The 26,451-nt window shown below is 36.9% G+C and overlaps 1 protein-coding gene and 1 pseudogene across 1 annotated transcript; both read left to right on the top strand.

Annotated features, from left to right (window-relative positions):
* The first annotated feature begins 8,290 nt into the window (after positions 1–8,290).
* On the top strand, positions 8,291–8,405 carry LOC130741480 (5.8S ribosomal RNA; annotated as a pseudogene).
* A 2,652-nt stretch (positions 8,406–11,057) lies between these two features.
* LOC130737056 (uncharacterized) lies at positions 11,058–25,795 on the top strand. Its single transcript, XM_057588826.1, has 3 exons — positions 11,058–11,502; positions 24,487–25,266; positions 25,458–25,795. Exons 1-3 carry the CDS (start codon positions 11,058–11,060, stop codon positions 25,553–25,555), a joined length of 1,323 nt encoding a protein of 440 aa, XP_057444809.1. The 3' UTR covers positions 25,556–25,795.
* The last annotated feature ends 656 nt before the right edge of the window (positions 25,796–26,451 follow it).

Raw genomic sequence — 26,451 nt, 5'->3', positions numbered from 1 at the left:
ATAATAAGCATGCTCAACGTGTGTTAAGGGTAAGGAGGAGATTAGAAGAGTGTGAAGGGGGTGTTTTCGTCAAACACCCTCCCCAAGTTCCAAAAACGTGATTGCGCGCGTAACCGCCATGGATCCGTTAGATCAAGATCATCCCGCTTCTCCTTCGTCGGAAGAATCTGCACCGGCGTCTCCTGATCCGTCGCAACAACCACCACCGCAAGATCCTCCTTCGCCGGCACAATCACAGCCTGAGACTTCTGATGATCCGCCGCAGCAACCACCACCGCAAGATCCTCTTCAGCCAGAACAATCACTGTCAGAGTCTCCTGATCCGTCGCAACAATCAACATTGCAAGATCCTCTTCTGCTGGAACAAGCACTGAATGAGACTGCTGGTTCATCGCAACAACCACCGCAAGAGTCTTCTCAGTCGGAACGCTCACCACCACAGTCCCGTCGGCCGGAGCATCAGGCAACAGAGTCTCGTTTGCCGGCGCAACAACGACCAGAGTCCTCTCAGCCGGAGCATCAGGCAACAGAGTCTCGTTCGCTGGAACAACAACAACCACCGTCTCTTACCCCGGGACGACCAGCGTCCGAATTTCGTCTGCTGCGAGGTTCAAGTTCAACATCGGTCCCGTCGTTAGAGTCTACTCGCGGGGGACGAGCGTTCGCCAGACTGCAAGAATCACAACCGGTCCCGTCGCTAGAGTCTACTCGCGGGGGACGAGCAGCGTCGGCCTCTCGTCAGCCACAACAAGAACAATCGCTGGAGCAGGGCCGTCGTCAGCCACAACATGAACGACAGCCGGAGCAGGGCCGTCGTCAGCCACAACAAGAACGACAGCTGGAGCAGGGCCGTCGTCAGCCGGAGCAGGGCCGTCGTCAGCCACAACAAGAACAACAGCTAGGGCGGGAACGCCGTGCAGAATTAGAACCACATCCTCCTCCAGGTTATTGTCCGGAGCAGCAGGAACCATGTGGGATTTTCACGTTCGTGGCCAAGCGAGTTCTGGCCGTTGGGGTTATCGGTGGACTACTCTACCTCGCACTCAAATTGGTAATTAACCATTTCTTTCTGCCATCATCGTTCTTTTTCATTGCGTTCAATTCCTTGGTGTTCTTTTTCTTTATTAATTTCTGATATTGATTCACATTGTCTGTAATCTGCATGTATAAACTTTGAAATGTATGTCTATCAATCAAGATCGATCGATGTTCGTATAGTTATTAGTTTATTACTAATCATCAATTTCTTTTTGTTTTATGCCTTGCAGAAAAATTCATGATCATTCTGTGCAACTGGTTTACTCTAGATATTGGTTTGAATAAAAAAACTGGTTGGAGAAGTGTGCTACTACTGCTGTGAAGTTGAAATAAAGCACAAGTTTGTTTGTTTGAATTCTTTCTTTTGTAGATACATTCATTCAATTCATGAATTTTAGTTACTGCTCTGTCAAGAATGAGCATAATTTCCAGATACATTTTTTTGCTTTTCTTGCTTTGTATGAGAAGGCTGTGTACTGTGTAGTGTAAGCTCTAACAGCCCATGACAAGGTTCTGGTTCATTGTATTGTATCCATATTCATCTTGCTTTTTAGCCTTGAACTACTTCATGTACATATAGCTGAAATAATCATCTTGTTTCATTGTTTTTCTTCATGTACAAAAACAGAGGAAAGCCCAAGTAGATGTGAGATCATTAGTTGAACTTTTAAACTGGCTTCATGACATAATGGAACAAAAAAAATTACCAGTTCAACTTTTGAGTGATGTAATATTAGCTTCATGATCATGTGTACCAAATTTACATAATTCAGGCATTTGAAGATGTGTTATCTAATGTAAACATTTACGTATAGTTTAAAAAGCATGCTATACATTGAAGTAAAGTGATTTAATAGAATATCAAATATTTTTTTATCTGTGATGAATTTTTAAAAATTGATCTATTTTGTAGTACTTTCAATCAAACAATTGATGGTTTGATTGATTTTGAATTCTACACAAAGCTATTAAACAATATAGGTCTAAAAGTTACCAATTTGATGAATGTTGCTCTTATCTGGTTTTGGGTACAATTTTTTACACTTATAACTTCTACTAAATGGTTAAGTTTGGGAGCAATTATGCTCATTCTTTCTACCAATTTGATATTTAATGCTGTTCTATCTAAGGTTTGGGAAATTAAATCAGCATTAGAGCCCTTGCATGAACTTGGTTCTTGCATGAACAAGAGTATTGTAGTGTAGCTCTAACCGCTAGCCCATGACATGGTTCTGGTTCACTGTATTGTATCCATATCCTTCCCACTTTTCAGCCCTGAACTTAATATACACATATCAGAAAGAGTCATTTTTTTCTCCTTGAAAAAATCAAAGGAAAGCCAAAGTATTTTGATTTTGGCTACTCATTGTATAATCTAGTTTTTTCTTATAATTTGGTTGCATGTGGAAATAACTTGTATGATCTAGTTTGACAGAGCTTTAAACAGCACCTATAATAAACTTAAGCAACAACGACGACTGAGACGACGAGCGTCCACCTCTCATCTGCTGCAAGGTTCAAGTTCAACATCGGGCCCGTCCGCCACTCATACGCTGCAAGAATCAAGACTGGTCCCGTCGTCGGAGTTTCCTCGCTGGGGACGAACAGCGCCCGCCTCTCGTCAGCCACAACAAGTACAACAGCAGTTGCCGGTCCGCCGTCAACCGACGGATACGGCTGAAGGACGCGAACCACCGATCAGAGCATTAAACACCTCGATCAGGGATGCCTTCGCGGAATCCGTTAGAGTAAACTACCCACCTTCTGCTTGGGTCCGCAGTCTACCACCACAAGATCCACCTCGTCCGGAGCAGCACCAAGCAAATGGGTTTTGCTGGTGCTTCCTCCTTGTGGCACTCGGCTTAGCAGTCCTCTACCTTCTCAATTGGAGGGGTATAATATAACGATTAGGTGCCATCATCGATCTGTTTCTTTGTGTTCATTTTCTTAATTTCCTTAATCCACATGATTTTCTTTGATTAATTTCTGTTTGAAATTGATTCATATAATTGTCTGCAATCTGCATATATAAACTTTGAAATGTATGTATCTATGTATATCAATCAAGATCGATCGATGTTCGTATAAGAATTACTAATCATCAATTTCTTTTTGTTTTATGCATTGCAGAAAAATCCACATATGTGATCATCCTGTGCAGCTGGTTTACTCTAGATATGACATTGAAGTTGAAGAAGTGTGCTACTACTGCTGTGAAGTTGAAATAAAGCACAAGTTTGTTTGATGAATTCTTTCTTTCTTTCTTTTGTAGATACATTCATTCAATTCATGAATTTTAGTTACTGCTCTGTTTTCCAGATACATCTTTTTGTTTTTCTTGCTTTGTATGTGAAAGGCTGTGTAATGTAATGTGTAACAGCCAAGGACATGGTTCTGGTTCATTGTATTGTATCCATATTCATCTTGCTTTTTAGCCCAAGTAGAACTTTTAAACTTGCTTCATGACATAATGGAATCAAAAATTTACCACTCCAACTTTTTAGTGATGTAATACTAGCTTCATGATCACTAATTTGATTAATGTTGCTCTTATCTGGTTTTGGCTACAATTTTTTACACTTATAACTTCTACTATATGCTCATTCTTTCTACCAATTTGATATTTAATGCAGCTCTTTCTAAGGTAAGGGAAATTAATTCAGCATTAGAGCCCTTGTATGAACTTGGTTCTTGCATGAGCCCTTGTAGTGTGTAGCTCTAGCACTAGCAGCCCATGACATGGTTCTGCTTTTCTTCTTTTCTTTTTTATCATTTTTGGGTCAAAATTCTTAGGCAAGAATGAAGTGCCTCCGATCCTCTGCTTGTGAACTTTGGGCTATGTTTTGCTTGCGGCCATTGGGCACAATTTTAGATAGTCCATTCAACAATAACACCAACAACTTCTTTGTTTGTTTTTGAAATTGATAAAAAAAACCCATAAGTTTTAGTAAGTTGCTATAAAACTCCAAAACTAAAAGCTATGCAGAGGCTCAATCGTAGTTAATTAGTAGTAAATAGTAATATCCATCTTGTGATCCGCCAATATCACCACTACTCGTAGGAGATACAGTTGATCAGAGGACTCTCCTAAGAGGCTAAGACTAGAACTAGTTAGTTTAATTAGTAGTAATTATATTCTGTTATGTTTTATATTTTTTAGCTGGATACCACAGATAATTTTACCTTAGTAGTTAACTAGTATATAGTGACGAGAGCACATTGTAATAGTTAGTTGTTGAATTTAATAAACATTCCTTCTCTTTTCCCTCCTTCATTTCCTGAATTGAGTTTCATAATATGGTATCAAGAGTATCGACATAAGGTTTTGGCATCGCGACTCCGCTATCAAGATGGTGAAGAATGTCAACAATGACAAAGAGGTAGAAGGATCTGGTCAAGTGGTTATCACTGATCCAGCTCAAAATCATTGTACTCGGCCCCATTACAAAAAAATTACTAAATAGTTCGCGTTTGTGTTCGGTTGCTGACGAATTCGGTTTATAAAGTTGATTTTCATAATAATGTTTTTAGACATAACTTGATGCAAGTGTGTGTGTCGCAGTTTCTTTTCTCCAACCTTGAATAGATGAAAATGCCCATTCCACTATGTGCAATATTTACTTTGGATAGAGCACGCTAGCACTTGCCTCAATTTCTCTTTTTCACGTGCAATATTTATATTATGCTATGTTGAATAAGATTTTCGTTCTTTAATTTGGAAAGAGTTTTAATATTTGTCTGTTGTTGGCGTAGTTGGAAAATAGTTGCGTGCTGATTGATCACATCTGAGGGTGCCTATTTCTTCTCTTTTCCCTTCTTCATTTCCTGGATTAAGTTTCGTAATATGGCATCAAGAGTATGCCAACAATGACCAAGATGCAAGAGGATCTGGTCAAGTGATTAACACTGATCCAGATTTGTGATCATTCTACTGTGAAGATTCGTTCTAGATATGGGTTTGAATAAAAACTACTTGGAAACTTGCTTCTAGAAGTGTGCTACTATTGCTGTGAAGTTGAAATAAAGCACAAGTTTGTTTAATGAATTCTTTCTTTCTTTTGTAGATACATTCATTTCATGAATTTTAGTTACTGTTCTGTTTTCCAGATACAATAGATGGTTTGGTTGATTTTGAAATTTAAACTCTACATAAAGCTATTAAACAACATAGGTCTAAAAGTTACCAATTTGATTAATGTTGCTCTTATCTGGTTTTGGGTACAATTTATTACACTTATAACTTCTACTAAATGGTTAAGTTTGAGAGCTACTATGCTCATTCTTTCTACCAATTTGATATTTAATGCTGTTATTTCTAAGGTTAGAGCCCTTGGTTCTCGCATGACCCCTTGTAGTGTGTAGCTCTAACAGCCCATGACATGGTTCTGCTTCATTGAATTGTATCCATATCCATATCCACCCTGCTTCTCAGCCCTGAACTTCATGTACATATATCTGAAATAGTCATTTGTTTTCTCCTTGACAAAAAACAAAGGAAAGCCCAAGTATTTTGATTTTGGCTACCCATTGTATAAATTGAATCACTCAGCTTGGTCACGACTCCTAAAAGAAGCTGGCCACAACAACTTATAAATGATATTTTTTTAACTGAGTTGGATTTGCCAAAGAGCTCAGAGCCTTTGAGGACATTCTTATTTCCATGGGCTGGTAAAGATTTATCATCTTCGCAGAGATCATGCCTCACAAATCCATTCTTGTAGCTTATGAATAAGAAAAACAAATATCAAGAGTAACCACACATTTAATAGAATAATAACCCAAAGAATGAACAGTACCGCCAGAGTCAGTTGTCATCCTTCCCTAAGTCAGTTTTCATGACAGTATTGCCTTAAAATGAACATCCAACAAATGCACCTGCAAGTAGTATAATTGTCAAATACTTACTCGGGAGGAGTTAATCCAACCTCACCCAGAATTTAAAAAAAAAAGCCAAATTGACACAAATCAAATCATCAAGCCAAAAACTCCAAATAAGAGAAACAACCATGAAGTTCAATCAACAATGAGACTCAGTTCAAAGATTTTAGAGGTTACACTATTAACTTCCAAAACATTAACTGAGAACTTGACCATTTAACCATCATATGGCAGTGAAATTTGAAGAGTGTATGCAGAGGAAAGATTAAAAGAAAAACAGAAAGGAGAAAGTTGTTGATTTGCTCTGATATTTTATGCAACAGGAAAATAATTAAGAAGTTGAGCTAAATGAGATTATCTATCATTGTAAGCTCCTTAAGTGAGGCTGCTCATAGTCATGAACAATACATCATCAATGAAATAAGCAAAGCAACTTCAGTTTGGATAATAAAATTAGTCAATGTGGATTTGGAGCTGTCTAACATGAGATCAGAATTACTTGTAACTTGTCTTCAAATGGGTCTAGTATGCAATCAAATGGGTCTAGATTATGCCATAAATACATAAATGACCACTTCTAAATATTGTCACCTTTCCTCTTCACAAATACTATTTACTAAACCCTCTTCCAGGTTGTAGAAAAACAGAAACAAAAGGAGTTACGAAAGAGAAAATTGTTGTAAATGGTAACCTCAGAATAAAATAAAAAGATTAAGTGAAAAAGGGTCATTATGAGCCAAAGAAATATTTATGCTATGTCAACAGCTGGTCGAAGTAGGGAGTATAGCAGCACAAACACTGCAAAAAAAAAAAAGTTCAGCCAAATAGTAAGGATGTTGTGACCATCGGTTGGCTAATTGAATTAAATAGAAACTTCTGTAAATCCACAAAATATGTGAAAGAGCCACCAAGTGGAAATAAAACTCACCAAATGAAGTAAGTACTCATCAGTTTTTTCCAGCCTTGTACTTGCATGTAGTGGGAGCATGACAGCACATATATCTATTTAAATCAGTGTCTTCAGTCACAAACCCAAACTATGTGCAGTTAGGAAGTAATCATAATCAAAATATTAGGATTTACTCAAAATCTGCAAAGTTAATAATTTTGCATGTAGTAGTAGAACAAAGACAAATACATAAGAAGAAAAAGAGATAAAGCTTACTTGACTAATGTGAAAACCAACATAATTCTTATTAGCATAATTCTCACTCATTTTAGCATTTATTTGTTCCAGTATTCTCTCTCTGGTCACATAATTCTTATTCATATAATCAGTAAATAGGAAAACCAACATCCTTATAATCATTGTACTTGTGAATAGTCTTGGGAATGCATAGGGGCTGAAAAACAAAAAACTCTAAAGAAGGCAAAAAAAAAAAACATAACATGGAATGGGAGTGAAAGAGGAAATAAATAGAAAAGGTGAAAAAAAAGTAAAAAGAAGCATGATCCACTCCCATTTATCTTCTTCGTTTCTCCTACTTTGTTCGTTCCTGAGAACATGTCTTTAGTTTGGATAAGATGATCCACTTGAATCACACTGTTGAAAAATATGGCTGGTTGTGACATCAATTTAAGACTCCAAGAAAAGATTCACCACCTTAATTTCCTACTCATTCTACCAAGCATGCAGAATCAGAGAATCCAAAACCTTACAACTGTCAGGTTAGCATTTAGATTTGAGACTTGATCCTTGGAATTGCAAAAATAAAAATAAACAAAACATATTCAATTAAAACCAAGAAGCTACTATCACTATCATGTACTTATTTTAATTTTTCATTCATTAGCTAAGACATAATGATGTATAGATAGATAGATAGATAGATAGATAGATAGATATAGATAGATACGATGATGTATTTACTAAGACATAATATTGCCCCCTATCGACTTGCACTTTGGCGCAATTTTTACCGTAAAAGATGAAAAGTTGACTGAAATGTAATAACATATTAGACTGTGATGGAGATATTTGAAACTAAAAGAAAATATTTATACACAAATTGATTAACCAACAATTCGCAGTTTGACCACATGGTCTTTGTCTTCAAGGAACTTGTTCACAATTTTGAATCATAAATTTAGGGAACAATTTATTATCCACATATTTGAGATTTTTCTAAATTATTTTAGAAAAATAATAAGATATATTCCTATTTGTTTAGTGAATTTATAAAAATCTCAACCCTAAACCCTAATCCTAAACCTTAAACCCTAAATCCTAAACCCTAAACGACATCAACTCACCTGCCGAATCAACTAGACCCGGTCGTCGGGGCAAGGGCCAAGCCTCGATGAGTAGGAGGGTGCGGCGGTCGCTGCAAAACCCAGGGCGTGAGCCCGGGCGGAGCGGTCGTCGGTGCAGATCTGAACGTAGCGAAATGCGATACTTGGTGTGAATTGCAGAATCCCGTGAACCATCGAGTCTTTGAACGCAAGTTGCGCCCAAAACCATTAGGTTGAGGGCACGTCTGCATGGGTGTATATATATATATATATATATATATATATAGATAGATATAGTGTTGAGAATCAACCCCTCTCAACATGTACAGAAATATCTCCTATATAAGATATTTTCTCATCTTTAGCTCTAATAAAATAAATAGATGAAAAATTATTTTGCAAATGTATTTGAAAGAACTATAAATATATTATAGCTTAAATAATAAAAAAAACATTTTTATTTTCTATTACAAATACATTTACCATTTTTTTATACTTTTTTATGGGATTATGAAAAAAAATACATATAAAAAAATACAGTTCAGGTAAAATGTTTGATTTTAATAACACATTTTCAATACACAATTAGAAATTAAATTGATCATCCAGGTAGAAAAAATCAAAACACAATTTGGTATATTAAGCAAACCACAACTCAATAATCAGACCAAGTGTTTCCAATGTCCTGCCAAAACTAATACAAGACTAACAATAGGGACTGAACCTTGTGAAAACCATTTAAGTGAATGGAATAACCAAATGAATATCACATGGTAAAAATTTAAATGAAACATCAAGGTAGCTGATGACAAACAAATTAGATTACACTACTCTAAAACCAAATTATATTATCAATAACGATCTTGAGAATAAAGAGACCAACTTTAAAAGTACTTGCAGCCAGAAAACTTATAACAATATTATTCACAGCATGAATATAAAGTCAAAGTCTTTTGTTTTTCAGTACAGTATCAAATGAGAAGATGTAGCCTTTTCATGATCACCTACCTTCAAATATCCCTTTATCAAATCCCCTCACGTATAATCATCTAACACCATCACACTAAAGCTATTACTCATTATCCCTATCTACCAATAGTTGTATGAGACAACCAACCAACTATTATATATCTGTATAATATTTTCATCACGTTTAACAACTGCAGTTTGTCATGAGCCATTTTCAACAGGTTTAGCAGCATCAACATCTCAAGGAGTGGATTCTTTCAACTTCTATAGTCCTCTTTGATAATTCATCCATTTGCATCTCTTCCTCATCAAGTTCATGCATTAGAGCTTCAATTTCTGCAATACACCATTAAGTTTCAGAAACATTGCCACTTCTCATTTATAAAAATATAATACATATTTACTTCTCTAAAGACACAGAATCACACACTACACACATTGGTCTATGGCAGACATCAAATCATTTTAAGATCTCACTTTATCCTCTAACTGAAGTGCAGTTACTTGCCTATTTTGTAGCTCAGTCACTTTTTGATCAATTTTCTTCTCAATATTTGATATAACATTGTGCATAAGGAGATATAGAAATCCCCAATTATAGAAAAGTATAAATTCAAAAGTTCAATACATTATGCAACCCAAGAAGTTAAAATGAGAACCTACCAAGAAGGGTCAATTAGGGTGGGGGGTCCAAGACATAAATGTAGGAACTTTACAACATGAAAATATACTGCCAACACCAAACACGATATTGAGTCTCTTAAGAAGGCAAACTGTTATATCAGTTCTGATTTTGATGGCCATATCTTAGTTTTAGCTTTTTCTACTGCACCTTATGTCTCTTGCTTGTCACAATGACGCTTAGTTGTTTTTACTGGCTCTCAAATTTGATCATTCCTAGAATAGCTTAAAATTTGCCTTTTATTTTTTCTTCTTTCTTTAGTTAGTTCTCATCCTAGGAGATTATGTTGCTTTCACTTAGAACTCATGAACTTTCCACGAACCCAAATCAATAATGAATTTATAATGCAAATTAAATTCACAGAAAAAATGTGAAAGGTCGAGGAAGGACAAACCTAGATCAAGAAAGCAACTGATTCTAGCTCTGGTAGAAGTTTGTTCCTACTTCTTTTCCTCGTCAAACAATCTCACTAACCTGTGTTTATATAACATATGAGATATGCTACACTCATGGAGCATTCATGTGTGTGGCATAAAACCGGGAGTACAAAGCTTTGGAAGTGAATGTTGATAAGTCAACTGGATTATAATTTTCCCTCCTCTCTCTCTCTAATTTGAAGCTTTTTATCAGAAATTGTTAAAGAATCAATAGAATTATACATTGGAAATAAATGAAAATGATGCTAAATAAACTTCCAGAGGAAACACATAGGTTAGTCACTAAATTAGTGGACAATCAATATTTATTTAAGGATCAAATGACTGATTAATTTTTGAACCCAAAGCTTATATTACCCACCTCTCCCACCCTTATCTTTTAAGCAATAACTAATACCAATTGAAAAACACACTTTGGAAGAGAACCATGACAGTTGAGTAAACCAACCTTCAATTAAACTCTTCTCTATCACGGTATAAAATAACTCAACACGATAATGATGCTTTGTTGTAATGTTATGGGTTTGACGTCGTGACTACCCAGTACTAACAAACACACTTCTTGCAATAAAGACACTGATACACACGCGTGTCTAAGAGAGTGGGGTAAGTGAGTTTAAGTTTGGTGCAAATATGTGCAAAATTTAAACTACTAGTACAATTTAAAATTTTCAGGGGTTAAAAAAAAATTATATAGAGGGGTAAAATTTATATAGGGGGTAAGTGTACTTTTTTTTCTTCCAAGGGGTTCCAATGAACCCCATCATCACCATCTAAGTCCGCCTCTGGGACCATATGATGCTTCACTATCCAGCAAGCAGATGCTTTTGGTTTGGCCTCTCTGTTTCTCTTTGGCTGGAGCTGTTCTCTTCGGTAAATGTTTTGGAAGGAATTGCTCAGTGGAAAACAGGTTGTTATGCCTGTGGGAAGCCCACAACCATGCGAAGCAGCACTCCTTGAGCCTTGGCTGGGTGATGCCGCCTACGGTTCCAGCTCCTACAACGACTATCATTGCTGGTTTGACGTGGAAGTGGCCTGTGACGGGGATTGTAAAATTGAATTTCGACGCTTTTTTCAAACCAGATGCTGATGCGGGTTTAGGGATGGTTGTTCGGGATGAGGATGGAATGGTGCTTGCTACAACAACGACCTTTCCTGTGATGGTTTCTTCATCAGTTCTAGCTGAGGCTTTGGCGTTGCGGTGGTCTATGTTGCTTGCAATTGATTTGGTTTCCGGGCTATTTGTTTTGAAACTGATAGCCTCAAGTTATTCCACCTACGTTCCATGTGCCCAAAGCATGGATGCAACACTAAATCGCACCACTAAATCACACCTGTCAAATGGAGTACAATATTTATCACACAAATAACGATGATCAGTATGGATGAAATGATAGATACCAAAGAAGCCCAAGAAGCTCCACTGCGACGACCGTCAACGTCGGACGGTGGAACTGAAAGTCGACGCTCGGATTCCTCTTGGACGGTGAGGAGACGAGCGGGTAGACGAGGGAAATCTTCAATGGTGGTAGTGGACATCACTGTTCGTGGTGGCGGCGACAGAGGTAATACTGGTGATACTACTGCTGAAAGATCTTTTATCAATTTACTTTCAAATCCCTAAAAGATTCAATGATAATATAGCAAATGATTTTTATCGTCATCAGAGAAAATTGGAAATAGAACGCCCTTCTCTAACTAAATCCCTTAAACAATGGAGTCAAGTTTGTTGAAAGTTGTTATGATTCACACTTAATAACACATGCTGGTTCTTGCATAGTTTGTGGATCTTGTTAGTTAGTGTTTGACAAGACTAGTGATGTGACGTGAGCGACGCTAGCGGAGAGAAAAGAGTTGTGAGTCCCCACTTATATAACTGAAAGCAACAATAGGTTGTAAAAAAATGTTATAATGCCTATTATGCCCATGATATATATTACCTTCACACATATTCAAACTTTTTGTTTTGAACTCACATATTCAAACTTTGAATTTTATTTAATTTGTTTTTCTTTTTTCTTTTTCTTTCTAGTAGTTAGTAGATAATCATGATAATAATTTTTTTAGTTTTTTTTTGTGTACGGTAGATATTACAAAGCCAAAGAAACAACAAAAAAACAGAAAACAGGCACTAAGGCCTTACATACGAAACTCCAAGAGCATTAGCGATAAGTAAACTACCCAACCCTGATGGAGGGGACTCGAGTAACACTAGTTTATCATCCTGATTCGCACCCATCTTGGTTAGGAAATCTGCACAGACATTTCCTTCCCGCAAAGTATGGTTCAGCTCTATCCTCCAAGCGCGCTGCAGCAAGTCCTTTATGTCTCAAATCAGTGACGCATAAACATGACGACAGCGAGGATCAGAGAGTACTAACTCCATAGCATGCTGCGAATCCGACTGACACTCCACAATTCGATAATCGCGGTCCCACGCAAGAGTCAAACCATGGAAAATTCCCAGCAACTCCAATTGCAAAATATCAGGATCAGGGAGGGCTCCATACACTCCCGCGATCCACTCGCTTGTGAAAGTTCTGATGCTGCCCCCAAATCCACCCCGGCGAGGCATTCCTTGAACACTTCCATCAACATTCACCACCATAGAATCAAGAAGAGAGGGAGCTCACTTCACCCATCGTTGCACACCCATCGCGGAACCAGAGGTTGGGAATGCGCGCCCAATATCTGATGCCAAAGTTGTAACCTGCACAACAAGTGCTTGATCCGAGAGGAGCTGGTTCTCGAAGTTAACAAGGTTCCTGGACCTCCATATCCACCACAGCATTGTCCAGGTGATGGGCGAGGATGAGGCAAGAACTGAATGAAGCCACTCACGTAGATCCTGGATTCGAAAAATCACGTCAAACCTGAAAAGAGACTAGATGTGTCTGGCTCGAGGGCAGTTCCGGAGGCAATGCATCACCGTTTCCACCTCTGCAGAGCACGCAACACCGATCCCAGTCGCGTCCATGCCACGACAAGAACAAAGGTGATTTGTGGGCAGGGCATCGTGACACGCTAAACAAATCAAGACAACACACTTCAACGTTCAATTTTATAGTTAATCTTACAACTCTCAAAAAACATTCAATTTTAATTTTTGTAAATTAATTTTAATTAAAACACTTCAAAATTTTAAATGCATTTAAAATGTGATACACAAATTATTCATAAATATTTATATGTGAAGAGAACGAACAAAACCCAAAAACCCAACACGGTTAGTAAATAACTGAGTTGTTTAAGCATTTTTAGTCCATGGTTTAATCGCTAAGCAGTATATATGAGAAAGATTTATTGAGAGAAATATATTCACCTATTGTGATCCTAACCTACAAACTGCTCCGGGTTAGGGGCAAATCTTGAGTAACCAAAAAAATGATGAGAGATCTACTTACTCTTAAAGTAGTACGATGATAGTTACTCGCTTAATAAATTTTTATATAATATGAATTTGATAAATCTAACCATTAAGGTTGCGCCCAAAACCCTAGCTCCTCAACCAGATCTTGAAGAGATGGCCAAGTCGAAGAATCACACCGCTCACAACCAGTCCTACAAGGCACACAAGAACGACATCAAGAAGCCCAAGAGGCACCGCCACACTTCCACCAAAGGGATGGATCCTAAGTTTCTGACGAACCAGAGGTACGCGAGGAAGCACAACAAGAAGGGTGCCGAATCCGTTATTGAAGAAGAGTAAACTGCTGGTTACTGATGGAGCTATTAGGATTTTCACATTAGATTTCTTATTCAGGCTCTATATGTTTTGTTTCGAACCTATCTCCATGTTATAGTCATTTTCATGGTTTGTTCTATCCAGACAGAATGCGTTTCTCTGATAACATTATTACTCTGTTTTGTTGAAGATATTTAAATTTTATCTATGAGATATTTAGTTTTTTATGTTTCCAAAAAAATCTAACCATTAAACTATATGACGTTATCATGCTTATTGTGCATATAAAATTTGGGTTAGATTAGAAATTTGTAGGTATGTATCCAAAGTGTATATTATATCCACTAAATTTGAATTATTTTAAAGAAAAAATATATCAAAAATTGGAGAAATAATCTCTCTCAATATAGGTATTAAGTACAATAATCAAATGTCCCGAGGGTTAGCTTAAGTGGTAAGAGTTAGGGACATAAATGGTTGGGGAGGGGAAGGTCCAGGTTCGAATCCTGAAAGGAAAATTTAAAGAGATTTTGTAACTTACTAACAACTAACCACTAACATTTGCCTATAAAAAAATACAATAATCAAACCAATGAAAACGAGCTAGAAAAACCCCAACCAAGTACAGTAGAAACTCTTTAAATTAATAACGTCAGTACCGGAGAAATTTATTAATTTAGAGAGTTATTAATTTGTCGATAAATTAATAATTATCAATTTAAAGAGTTTTTAAGTAATTATACTATACATACCAAACAAAAAGGCAACTTTATGAGACAATACAAAAAATACAACACCTGAGCTATTGGATGCAATAAGAAAAGTTAGAGATGAACTCCAAATACTTGAACTTTAAAGGAAAACAGACAACTATTGAATCATATTTTAATAGAGTGTAATATTTTTTTTTTCAGTTTCTATGAATTATTAATTTTTGATTTTCTTGGGACTGAAAATTATAAAGGGATCTCCCGAAGAAAGTATGGAATTTAATTATAAATTCTGAGTCTGTGATCGTGTACGGCGCGATCGCGTGAGTTTACCTTGTACCTGCTCTTGTGTTGAAAGATTTTTTTACCACCCTACATTTGAATCTCTCAAGACTCAATTGTAGTATAGTAAAGGGTTTTGTCGAATCCACAGAGAGGTGTAATACTTATGCCGTCCAATAGTTGTCAAGCTTAAATGATGGTTGCACAATAGTTTGATTGTTTGTTTAAGAACATGCAAATAAATGAAAAGAAAATATACTAATTGAGAAACAACAGGTATAAGGAATTGTTGGGATTAGACTTCATTGTTTGACCTTTTTGCATTCTAGTGATTCAAATACATAACATGTTCAAGCATATGATTCATCTACACCAGTTCAACCTACTTCATCGATGTCTCGCATGAGAGGATAACAATAACTATCTAATCCTAAACATTGATGTCTCACATGATTAGGAAAGATAGTTATCATGAAGTTTAGGTGTTTAAGTGACTAACAAACCTAACTCTATGTCTAGCAATTAGGATTATTAGGTGATTAACACTAGTTCGGACTCGAAACGTTGTAGCTTTCGCTCACAAGTCGAATCAAACAAAATACCCTAGGTGATCAATCTAAGATATAGCACGAAGATCAAGAGAAAATCACTAAATCAACAACTAAAAACATGCTTTATATTGAAAAGAATCACATAGAGAGCATAAGTATCATACAACTACATCAAATCCCAACAAAAGAGAGATTAACTATTCATTTTCATGGATAGCTTTACAAATAGAGAAGAAGAATGAGAAGAACCGAAACCGTCGCGATGTCTCACCGCCGAATCCGACCTCCGGAGCTTCTTCTCTAGCCTCCTAAGCCTCTCTCCTTGTCTCTCAAGTGTTTCTTTGAGTTGGGTCCAAGTTCTAATCAAGTTCCTTTCCAGATTCTTAAAAGAAGCTTTTTATATTGAAAAAACGCAGTACAGGGCGCTGGGCGGCCTGTTATGGGCGCTGAGCGGCCAGATTACTTCAGGGGAAGGTTTCTGGCACCGCCTTGAGCGCTGGGCGGCCTCTGCAGGCCGATGGGTGCCCAGTACACCTTCAAACTCCTTTTTCTTGCCAAAAACTTGCTCTTTTCCTTGAATCTTCAATCCTACAGTAAAAGTTGAGATTAAAATCAAACTTTGGCTCATTCTAGCCTAATGTTCACCTATCAATAAGTTATAATCAAAAGAAGTAGGATTTGATCAATATTTCTCATGAATTCAAAAGGATAAGTTCCTAAGTTGCTCATCGAATTAGGTAAAATTGACACTTATCATCTTGTCAACTCACTGGACTTTAACGCGTTAGATTTCGCGCGACTATGGCTTACAGTGCACGGGACCGCGCCAAATCATTCTTGCGGCAAAAAAGACAAACACGTGGGTTTTTGCTCCCTGCTTTTCGCACATGATATTAAGGTGGACCGTCACCCATCTGCAACACCAGATTTACCAGATTAGCATCCAACGCTCCATATTTGTGAGAGTGCACCAGCTTGAGGTGCACCTGACCGCGCATGATAATTTTCTGCATCAGATAGGATAAAAAACGTCGAGAACACGAAAATCACTATAAATTGAGTTTTTGACCTATTTTTTGGGATTTTTTTCATCTTTTCTTTTCTCCTAAACCTAATAAACTCTTGGGAGACTCTTGGAGGCACTTTCTTGGTGGGGAGGAAGGCTAGGCCCTTGAGGGCCGATGTCAAGACCATGGAGGAAGGTGACAGCTTCTCCGGACGTCCATGACTCCTTCTATCTTAGGTGTTGTTTTTCTCTTTACCTATTTTTATGTTTTGACTCTATTTTGGTATTTGGGATGATGTAGTTTGATTTTACTCTTATTCAATATATCTTTATGCAATTATAAGTATGTGTTTCCATTATTTGGCGTTTCTCTCTATGCTTAATGCTTCAATTGGTTAATTGGTGATTTAAAGAGCCTATATTAATTCATAAATATATTGAGAAATTGATATGAGTTAATGTAGACTTAGTTCATAAAAAAAGAAAAAACACCTATGTCTTAGGTTTAATAATTCTCTTTGCACGTTCATGTATTTTTTGCCAATGTGATGATTTTTAGGATTTGCTTGACAATTGAGAAGTTGGTGTGAATTTAGTTAATGAGAGAAACCACCCGTGCATCAGTCATCTTAAAAAAGACATGTCTTAGGTAGGGTTGAGGTTTTATAGGTGACAATAGGAGACATTTTCTCTTAGGTATGAATATCATGAGTTGGGAAAGAGATCTATACCGAGTGACAAGTCGGGATACTTACCTCTCTAGGATAGGAATATCTAGTAGGAACTATTAGGATTTTTTGAGTGACAGGCAGAGATTCTATCCACTAGGACATGAACTTCTTAGGTCAGGAACAGAGCTTAGTAATGTCTTATTGAGTAGGTATGTGCTATAATGCTTCTTTTATTATCACTAGGGCTTAAGAGATTAAGACTAGGTTCTTAATGAGTAGATTCGCTTAGCTAAGAAATTAGTGGGTGAATAGATCTTATCGGCATCTTAAATGTTAACTTCATATTATAAAAGTATATTTGTTGAGAATAAGTTGTAAATCAAGTGAACTCATTTTTCAAATATGTTTTCTTCTTTGTTTGCCTCTGTGAACTTCTTTTATCGCTTTAAATATATTTTCTCTTTTATTTAAACAAAACCATATTTCACTTCTTAAATCGCTCATCTAATATCTAGCTAGTGAGATTAATACGTAGCGACACAATTCCTGTGGAGGCGACAAAACTCGATACTATACTAAGATTGAGTCTTGAAAGGGATTTGATAGTAGTTAGTGGAGGAAAACCTCTTCATTAAATATCCTTTCATCAATCAACACCAAAACCCCTAAAAATGAGCACCTAACACCACTGGAAAAAAACCTTCATTTGAAAATGAAAAAACAACAAGGATCAACTGAAGCGAGATCCTATCAAGCCACCCAAAACCTACCAAAACAAAGACTTACCCCAGCCGTGCAGACCAAACAACCATAATCCTAACAAAAAGAACCAAACATAGCAATCAGCAACAAAGCCTCCAAGTCACCTCTGTATGCTGCAACCCACAAAAAGATCTCCAAACCTGCGCAGGAATTTCGATCGAACGCCAACACAAAAACCCTTGCTCACAACCATGAGATCAAAGCCACAGGAAACAGAGAGCAACCTTTCAAGGTGGGGGGGGGGGGCAGAGGAGTGAGAGGGCAACTCCGGGAGGGGAAGTTAGGGGTGGTGTCGTTGGTTGAAAGAGCCACCACGCCACAATCTACACCAGAAGGAGTCACCACGCGCCAAAACCATTAAATTTAAATTGTTTGATGATGTATACAATAATTGTAATTTTTTTTTGAAATTTTACACACTTAATTCACACTTTAATAAAAACTTAGTTAAATTGTGAATTTTCAAAATTCATTTTACATTAAAAAAATATTAAATTGGGTAGTTTTAATAAGGGTTAGTGTCTTTAAGGGATAGCTCAAGTGGTAAGAGTATTGAGACATATGTGTTTGGGAGGGGAAGATCCCATAATCAATCTTTGGAAGATGTAATTTATATTTCTAATGTGAAAAAAAAATTACTCGTTACTTAATATCTTGTAAATTCTTAACTAATCTTATACTATATATTATTTTCGAAACCAAAAAGTGGCAACTCTGACAAGTGTCACCCCCTCATTCTATGTCTTTCTTCATAAATTTTTTCTTTCATACTATAACAAGTTTTATATCCGTGCCATGCACGGAGTAATATTTATAGATATATAAATATATTTGAAAAAAATATAAAAAAACTAATGGAGTTATATTTAAGGTTTAACACGAATCATGTAAAGTATTCCTCTTAGTAAGAGCTTTTTATCATGTAATGTTTTTCTTAAACAAAACTTATTGTGTTATTTAAATATATGTAATTGTAACCTTTTATATATATACTAGTTCTTTGACCCGTGCGATGCACGGGGATATTCATTTTTTTTATGTGTGTTCTTTTTTTTTATGTTTATAGAAAGAAAACTTATGAATTGAAAGAAAAAGAATAAATTTTAGATATTAGTGAATATAAATGTGTAAGTTTTTTCTGCGATAAATGTACTTACTTTTATTTCCTAGAAGCACAATTATTTTATTTATTTGTGGTTTTTGTCCTTTTTTTTTTATGAGTTTTGATTAAAAATGTACTCATAGCTCACTTGGTGAGCTAAGTAAAATGAAGGGTATTGAAGGGTGAAGGGTAAGGGTTCAAAGTTCAAACCCTGATGAAAGAACCAATTTATTAACAACGAACAACTAACATCTGCATATCAAAAAATAAATCACTATGTTGCATTAGAAGTCTTTATCTATGCAAAATATCATCACTTAAATAATCTTAGGTTACAAAATGAGAAGAAGATTCATTGTTCAACATGAGTGTGAACTATGTGATGCACGAGACATACATTTTTGTTGTTTGTATGAAACCTTTAAAATTTGTGTTATTTTGTTATATTTATTGAAGTTTAATTTATGCATTAAGAAAAAAAACTAATTTTAGATACAAAAAATTCAAATTTGTACATTTTTTCGTGATGAATTTTTTTTTTTGTTACAAGAGGAAAAGTAACAGAAAAGAGAAACTAGCTAATTGCGTCTAAATACAGAGATGCATAAACAAAGGACGGGGGGGGGGGGGGTCATTCCACTGCTGAAATAGCGTCCCGATCCTTTGTTTTTTATTTTGCATAAGCGCAATTGTTTTATTTATTTTGGGTTTTTATCATTTTTTAACTAAATGTTGTATTATTGAATTTATTTTTTATATAACAATTTAATAGTCAAATGCAGAGATCGAGTTGAAGTAACATTGATGACCTAATAATAGAACTGATTATCACAACTACAAAAGCCGTTCATATGCTTGTTTTAGATGAGTTGATATATAAAATTCCACTTAGATCACTCAACAGTGAGGACCTTGCTTTTCCTAAAAACCGTGCTTCAACAACGACTTCATATACTTTCCTTTCTTTTTGCATTTGCAGGTATCCAAGTTCAACAAACATTGCTATGGACAATTAGAAAAGAACTTCAAAATCTGCACTATGTTTAATGATAGGGAATCAATCTGAAGTTATTTAAAGAAATTATAAACACAACTATAAATCTGGCTTGCTTATAAAAAAAACTATAAATCTAGTCTGATGAGTTAAAGTGTTCACTTTATTGATTCTCCTTGCTATGCATGTTGTTTATGAGTCATTTATCCAAAGGATTTCAAAAGGGGTCACTGCTTTTATACTCACTTATCAAACCGTAAAATTGGATTGGTTTAACATGAAGATCTTTAACACAAATGACTGTGCATTGAATATTCCACTTCAACTAAATTAAGTCATCAAAACCACAATACAGTTCTAGATAAGTGAATGAACTTTTCAGATAACCATCTCATAATCATAAAAAGATGAGCATAGTTAGAAAGAGAACAATTAAGTAAGTAATGTCATCATGAAGAGAATGATGAGCTTGATTTTTCTTTTGAAAGTTTTTGTTTTTCTTTTACACCCTTGCTTAAGCTTGTATCCTGCAATGAATGCAATATGCAAAACTATCAACACTGACATTTGATGAAGGGAATCATTAGGCCGAAAATGCTATATGTATTTGAAAAGGATCTCTGTAGTGTCTTAAGAAACTTATGCACCTCCATTTTAATTCTATGAGCAGACAAAGTAGAAGGTGCTCCAACATGCCTCTTCATCTTTTCTAAGGTTTCTAAAAAGGCTCAACATTTTAATTTGATGGATGGAAAAAAGAAGTTACAGAAATAAAGAAGAAAAATCTTAGAGTGCATCATGTTGCCGCAACCATTGGTTCTTTATTATACCATTGGCTCTGTTAAGGAAAACAGAAAAATAAGTTTAAATATTGGAAAAGGTTAAGCAAAATCAAAACTTATAAGAAAAGATAGCAAAGAATATGAATCATCCAACTTTATTGTTTTTATTATTAGAATAAGAATTCAAAATGATTCGACCCCTTCTCCGAGCAAGATAAAGATAAGCATTTAATCCCAATTGAATTTATGAAGCTTCTACTAAAGTCCTAGGCAAGAAACTTGAAGAACATCAGAGAAAAAATTATTCACATTAAGAGATGCATGTGAACCTGTCAATGAGTACATCCAACCATAGTTTAGTCCTTCTCTTCTCATAGTTATTTCAAAACCTAAAAATTTATATCTCACCCAAAACTCAGAACGCAGCAGCCATGGGATTCTTAGCTCACTTGGTTTTCATGTTGTTGTGTTCTTAAAATTGTAATATAGAATAATGAATTTGGTAATTGATTTTTATGTTTCGTGAATTCATGTTTGCTTTGCTTCCTGTAGATCTCTATAAAATCAAATCTTCTCATGTTTTGAGCATGAGATATATACTTCAACAGTTCAACAGTTACTTACGAAGGAAATAAAATCGAATTTGATGTGTTTCATATTCTTCCTCTTTATTGGATGAATTTATGGATTTCGATATATATTTGTGGGTTTTGAAATGATTATGAAGGAAGAATGACTAAATTTGATGGAAGAAATTTTGGAGGGACCGAAATTGTCACGTACGCTTTATGACATTATAAGGACCATTTTAGATTAAATAAAAAAATTCAAGGACTAAAACTTTTGTGTTTTTTTAGGTACTATTTTATATTTGTGTGTATAAGTTAGGGACTAAAAACAATTTAACCCTAAATAAATTAATAAATAAAATATAAGAAATTCAACCAATTTATCTTCAATGTGATTGGTCCACCTAGACCATGGGTTATTTAACCCAAATTTCACCATGGGTCATTTAGACAACCCCATTTGTTAGGATTTGTTATTTTTATTTACTTTCTAATTGAGTTTAAGATCTTTTAGGATTTTCTGTTATTTTTGTTTCAATTAGGATTTCTATTTAAGCCGTTTTGAATTATTATAAAACGAGGTTCCAAAGCAGCGACAAAGACGAAGACGTCACACAAAACATAATAAGGTCCACAGTAAGTGGTGGGAGCCCGAAGAACAAGAGAGTTTCCTTCAGGAAAGGCCAGCTTACCTGGTCATATCCTTTCTCCAAGTCCAGCTTAAAGATCACATTCTTACATCTGTTTCTACGCTGGTTCATGTGATGGACAATCTCCTGCAAAATAATAGCATTATCCATTGTTCCTCGTCCAGGAATGAAACTACTATGGAGAGGGCCAACAAGATCCTGCATAAGAGGCTACAACCTTCTCACCATAACCTTTGTAATAAGTCTATACAATACGTTGCACAAACTTATAGGACGAAAGTCCTTAAAAGTCAACGGAACTACGATCACAGTTCACGACAATGGTTGAAGCTTCATGCGTGATCCATGGGACATGGTAAATCTGACAAGAGTGACTAAGTTGAGCACCGCCCGAAAGCTCTCCCTATGTATCATAATGGATGAAATCAAGCCCTCTTCTAGGAGCACAAGAACAATTATAATATTTATAAGGTTGAAGGATGGATCCTATGCTGACATTTGTGATAATTGAAATAAATTTCCTATAAAAAAAATCTGCAAAAGAATCAACATTTTATAGTATTGCTTATTTTTAACTTTTATAATTAGTTGAAAATTGTTAGTACAAAACTCAAAATTGTTAGTTTCAAGTTATAGCATCTACCATATTGCTTCACTTTTGCACAGTTGATGTCTATTACCTGATAAATTACCTATGGTTAATTAGTCGTTATTTTACCTAATCATTGTAGTCAGAGGCGGACCCAGAAATTTTGTGAAACCTGAGCAAAATTTGAGTAGGAAATTTGTTGTTATAAAATAGTCCTCAATTTTACCCCAACCTTTAAATTTTGCCCTTTTTTATTTTTTTTTTGGGGCCCAAAAGATGATGTGGTCCAAAGAAAAAAAAAATTTTGGCTAGAGCTTGGACATTTGCCCTAGGTGGCCAGGCGCTCAATCCGCCTCTGATTGTAGTATAACTAAACAAAACTAACTAGTAGCCGTTAGTGTTAGTTTAGTTAGTTTTCAAGCGCGGTTAAGTCTCTAACAGATTTCTGTTGAGTGAATCACCATTTTGGTCCCTAAGAAAGTAGGCGCCGGTCATAGTAGTCCCTAGAAATCATTAATGGTGAAAAAAATCCCTGAAAGTGTTGACGTCGGTCATAGTAGTCCCTATCTATGTTTGACCGTTAGTCCCTGGGACGGAAAATACTCATGTGTCAAGTTATGTGCCATGTGGGTTTCAATTTGGTCCCCGACATTATCAATTTAGTCCCTAAGGTTGAAAAAAATCAATTAAAAATATTTAAAAAAAACCTAAAAAAAACTATAAAAAAAATATCAAGTAATTATTATCCTGAATCTATCCTCTTTCTTTCTTTCTTCCCAGCAACATGAACCTTCAACCAGATCCAAAGAAAGGAGGAGCAGACCTTCAACATCTTCAACCTTTCACAATCTCAGCACTGCCCCCCACCCAACCACCACTGCCACCACCCCACCGCCCAAGCCACAACCCCTCCACCACAACACCACCACCACTCACCCACGCCCATCTTGCAGATCTTGCAGACTTTTCAATGGGAAAGACAAACGGAAGGACCATCACAGTCAACCGGGAAGATGAAAGGGAGAGGAGCATTCACCGACGCCGTTCACCTCTGCCCATGAAACCCAGCACGGAGGAGACATCGTTCTGCCCAGAAATTATTTTTGTTAGAAAAGGTTGTGAGTAAAAAGGGATGATTGATGCAATACACAAATGAGCCACCCCCCACCGAACCTCACCCTCTCCCCACCGCAACCCACAACCTCAAATCGACCCCCACTCCCAGATCTGGAACCCAACCCCACTTCACCATCCTCCTCCTCCTCCATGCAAATTCACCAAACCCAACAACACCTTCGCCCAACCCCACTTCCCGACCCGGTTCAGCAGGCAGATCCGTGGGTTCAGCGCCGATGGGTCTCCGCCACTGCATTGTCGCCGGAGGAAAAGTTGTAGAGGTGGAGTAACTTGGCGAGGTAGACGTGGTGGAGGGAGGAGGATGACTCGTTGTTAGGCCAGGGAGAGGTAGTGGCTGCGCGGCGTGATCCAGGAGGAGGGGAGATACGGTGGTGGTGCGATCTGGATGGAGGGGAAGCGATGGTGGAATGATCGAGCTTGACGGCGAAGGGAGATGGTGGTGCTGATTCATGTTGGTTCTGGTGTGGTGTTGATGAGATGATGAAGAGTAATTTAGGGTTAGAGTTTTTTTTTTTAATATTTATTATTATTATATATTACATGGCTGCCACGTGGATCAGCCATGTGTCAATTTAAGTGACCGGGTCACTTTTCCGTCCTAGGGACTAACGACCAAACATAGATAGGGACTACTATGACCGACGTCAACACTTTCAGGGATTTTTTTCACCATTAATGATTTTTAGGGACTACTATGACCGGCGCCTACTTTCTTAGGGACCAAAATGGTGATTCACTCGATTTCTGTTACTATAATAAGCATGCTCAACGTATATTAAGGGTAAGGAGGAGATTAGAAGAGTGTTAAGGGGGTGTTTTCGTCAAACACTCTCTTCTCCTACGTCGGAAGAATCAGCGACGGCGTCTCCTGATCCGTCGCAACAACCACCGCAAGATCCTCTTTCGCTGGAGCAACCACTGTCTGAGACTTCTGATGATCCGCCGCAGCAACCACCACCGCTAGATCCTCTTCAGTCGGAACAATCACTGTCAGAGTCTCCAGGGCCGTCGCAACAACCAACATCGCAAGCACTGAATGAGAATGCTGGTTCATCGCAACAACCACCGGCAGAATCTTCTCAGTTGGAACGCTCACCACCAGAGTCCCGTCGGCCGGAGCATCAGGAAACAGAGTCTCATTCGCCGGAGCAACAACGACGACAGTCTCCTCCCCTGAGACTACGAGCGTCCACCTCTCATCTGCTGCAAGGTTCAAGTTCAACACCGGGCCCGTTGACAGTGTCTCTTCCCCCGGGACGACGAGCGTCCGCCTTCCGCCCGCTGCAAGGTTCAAGTTCAACATCGGGTCCGTCGTCAGAGTCTCCTCGCCGGGGACGAGCAGCGTCCAGCTCTGGTAAGCCACAACAAAAACCACCGCCGGGGCAGGGCCCTCGTCAGCCACAACAAGAACAACAGCAGTGGCCAGTCCGCCGTGTACCACCACGAGATCCACCACCTCCAGCTGGTGGTTATTGTCCGGAGCAAGCGAGTTCTGGCCGTTGGGGTTATCGGCGGACTACTCTACCTCGCACTCAAATTGGTAGTTCCTTTGTGTTCATCGATCGATCTCTTTCATTGCGTTCAATTCCTTTGTGTTCTTTTTCTTTATTAATTTCCGATTGAAATTGAATCATATTGTCTGCAATCTGCATATATAAACTTGGAAATGTATCTATGTATATCAATCAAGAATTACTAATCATCAATTTTGTTTTGTTTTATGCCTTGCAGAAAAATCCACATATGTGATCATTCTGTGCACCTGGTTTACTCTAGATATGGCATTGAAGTTGAAGAAGTGTGCTACTACTGATGTGAAGTTGAAATAAAACACAAGTTTGTTTGATGAATTCTTTCTTTCTTTTGTAGATACATTCATGAATTGAATTTTAGTTACTGCTCTGTTTTCCAGATACATCTTTTAGTTTTTCTTGCTTTGTATGAGAAGGCTGTGTAATGTGTAGTGTAAGCTTTAGCAGCCTAGGACATGGTTCTGGTCCATATTCATCTTGCTTTTCAGCCCTGAACTTGATGTACATATAGCTGAAATAATCATCCAGTTTCATTGATTTTCTTCATGTACAAAAACAGAGGATAGCCCAAGTAGATGTGTGATATTATTAGGTAAACTTTTAAACTTGCTTCATGAAATAAAAAATTAACCAGTCCAACTTTTGAGTGATGTAATATTAGCTTCATGATCATGTATTCTTGTGTACCAAATTTACATAGTTCAGGCATTTATAGATGTGTTACCTAATGTAAACATTTATGTATATTTTAAAAAGCATATGTTATACATTGAAGTAAAGTGATGTAATAAAATATCAAATATTTTCTTATCTGTGAAGAACTTTCTAAAATTGATCTATTTTGTAATACTTTCAATCAAACAATTGATGGTTTGATTGATTTTGAATTCTACACAAAGCTATTAAACAATATAGGTCCAAAATTTACCAATTTGTTTAATGTTGCTCTTATCTGGTTTTGGGTACAATTTTTTACACTTAAGACTTCTACTAAATGGTTAAGTTTGGGAGCAGTTATGCTCATTCTTTCTACCAATTTGATTATTATTGCTCTTCTTTCTAAGGTTTGGGAAATTAAATCAGCATTAGTGCCCTTGCATGAACTTGGTTGTTGCATGAGCAAGTTACATGCCTAATCAAAGTATTGTAGTGTAGCTCTAACAGGTAGCCCATGACATGGTTCTGGTTCACTG

The sequence above is a fragment of the Lotus japonicus genome, chromosome 2 (genome assembly GCF_012489685.1).
Source record: "Lotus japonicus ecotype B-129 chromosome 2, LjGifu_v1.2".
In the NCBI taxonomy this organism is placed as follows: Eukaryota; Viridiplantae; Streptophyta; class Magnoliopsida; order Fabales; family Fabaceae; genus Lotus; species Lotus japonicus.
The sequence above is the reverse complement of the archived record's forward strand: the minus strand, read 5'-3'. Positions and strand labels throughout refer to the sequence as shown.

Bases quoted from the DNA above. Each gene is read 5' to 3' on its own strand.
- LOC130737056 (XM_057588826.1), top strand. From the start codon at position 11,058: ATGCTTTTGGTTTGGCCTCTCTGTTTCTCTTTGGCTGGAGCTGTTCTC. The intron at 11,503-24,486 runs GTTATTCCACCT...TACTATAATAAG, and splicing joins TTTGAAACTGATAGCCTCAA to CATGCTCAACGTATATTAAG. The intron at 25,267-25,457 runs GTAGTTCCTTTG...TATGCCTTGCAG, and splicing joins TCTACCTCGCACTCAAATTG to AAAAATCCACATATGTGATC.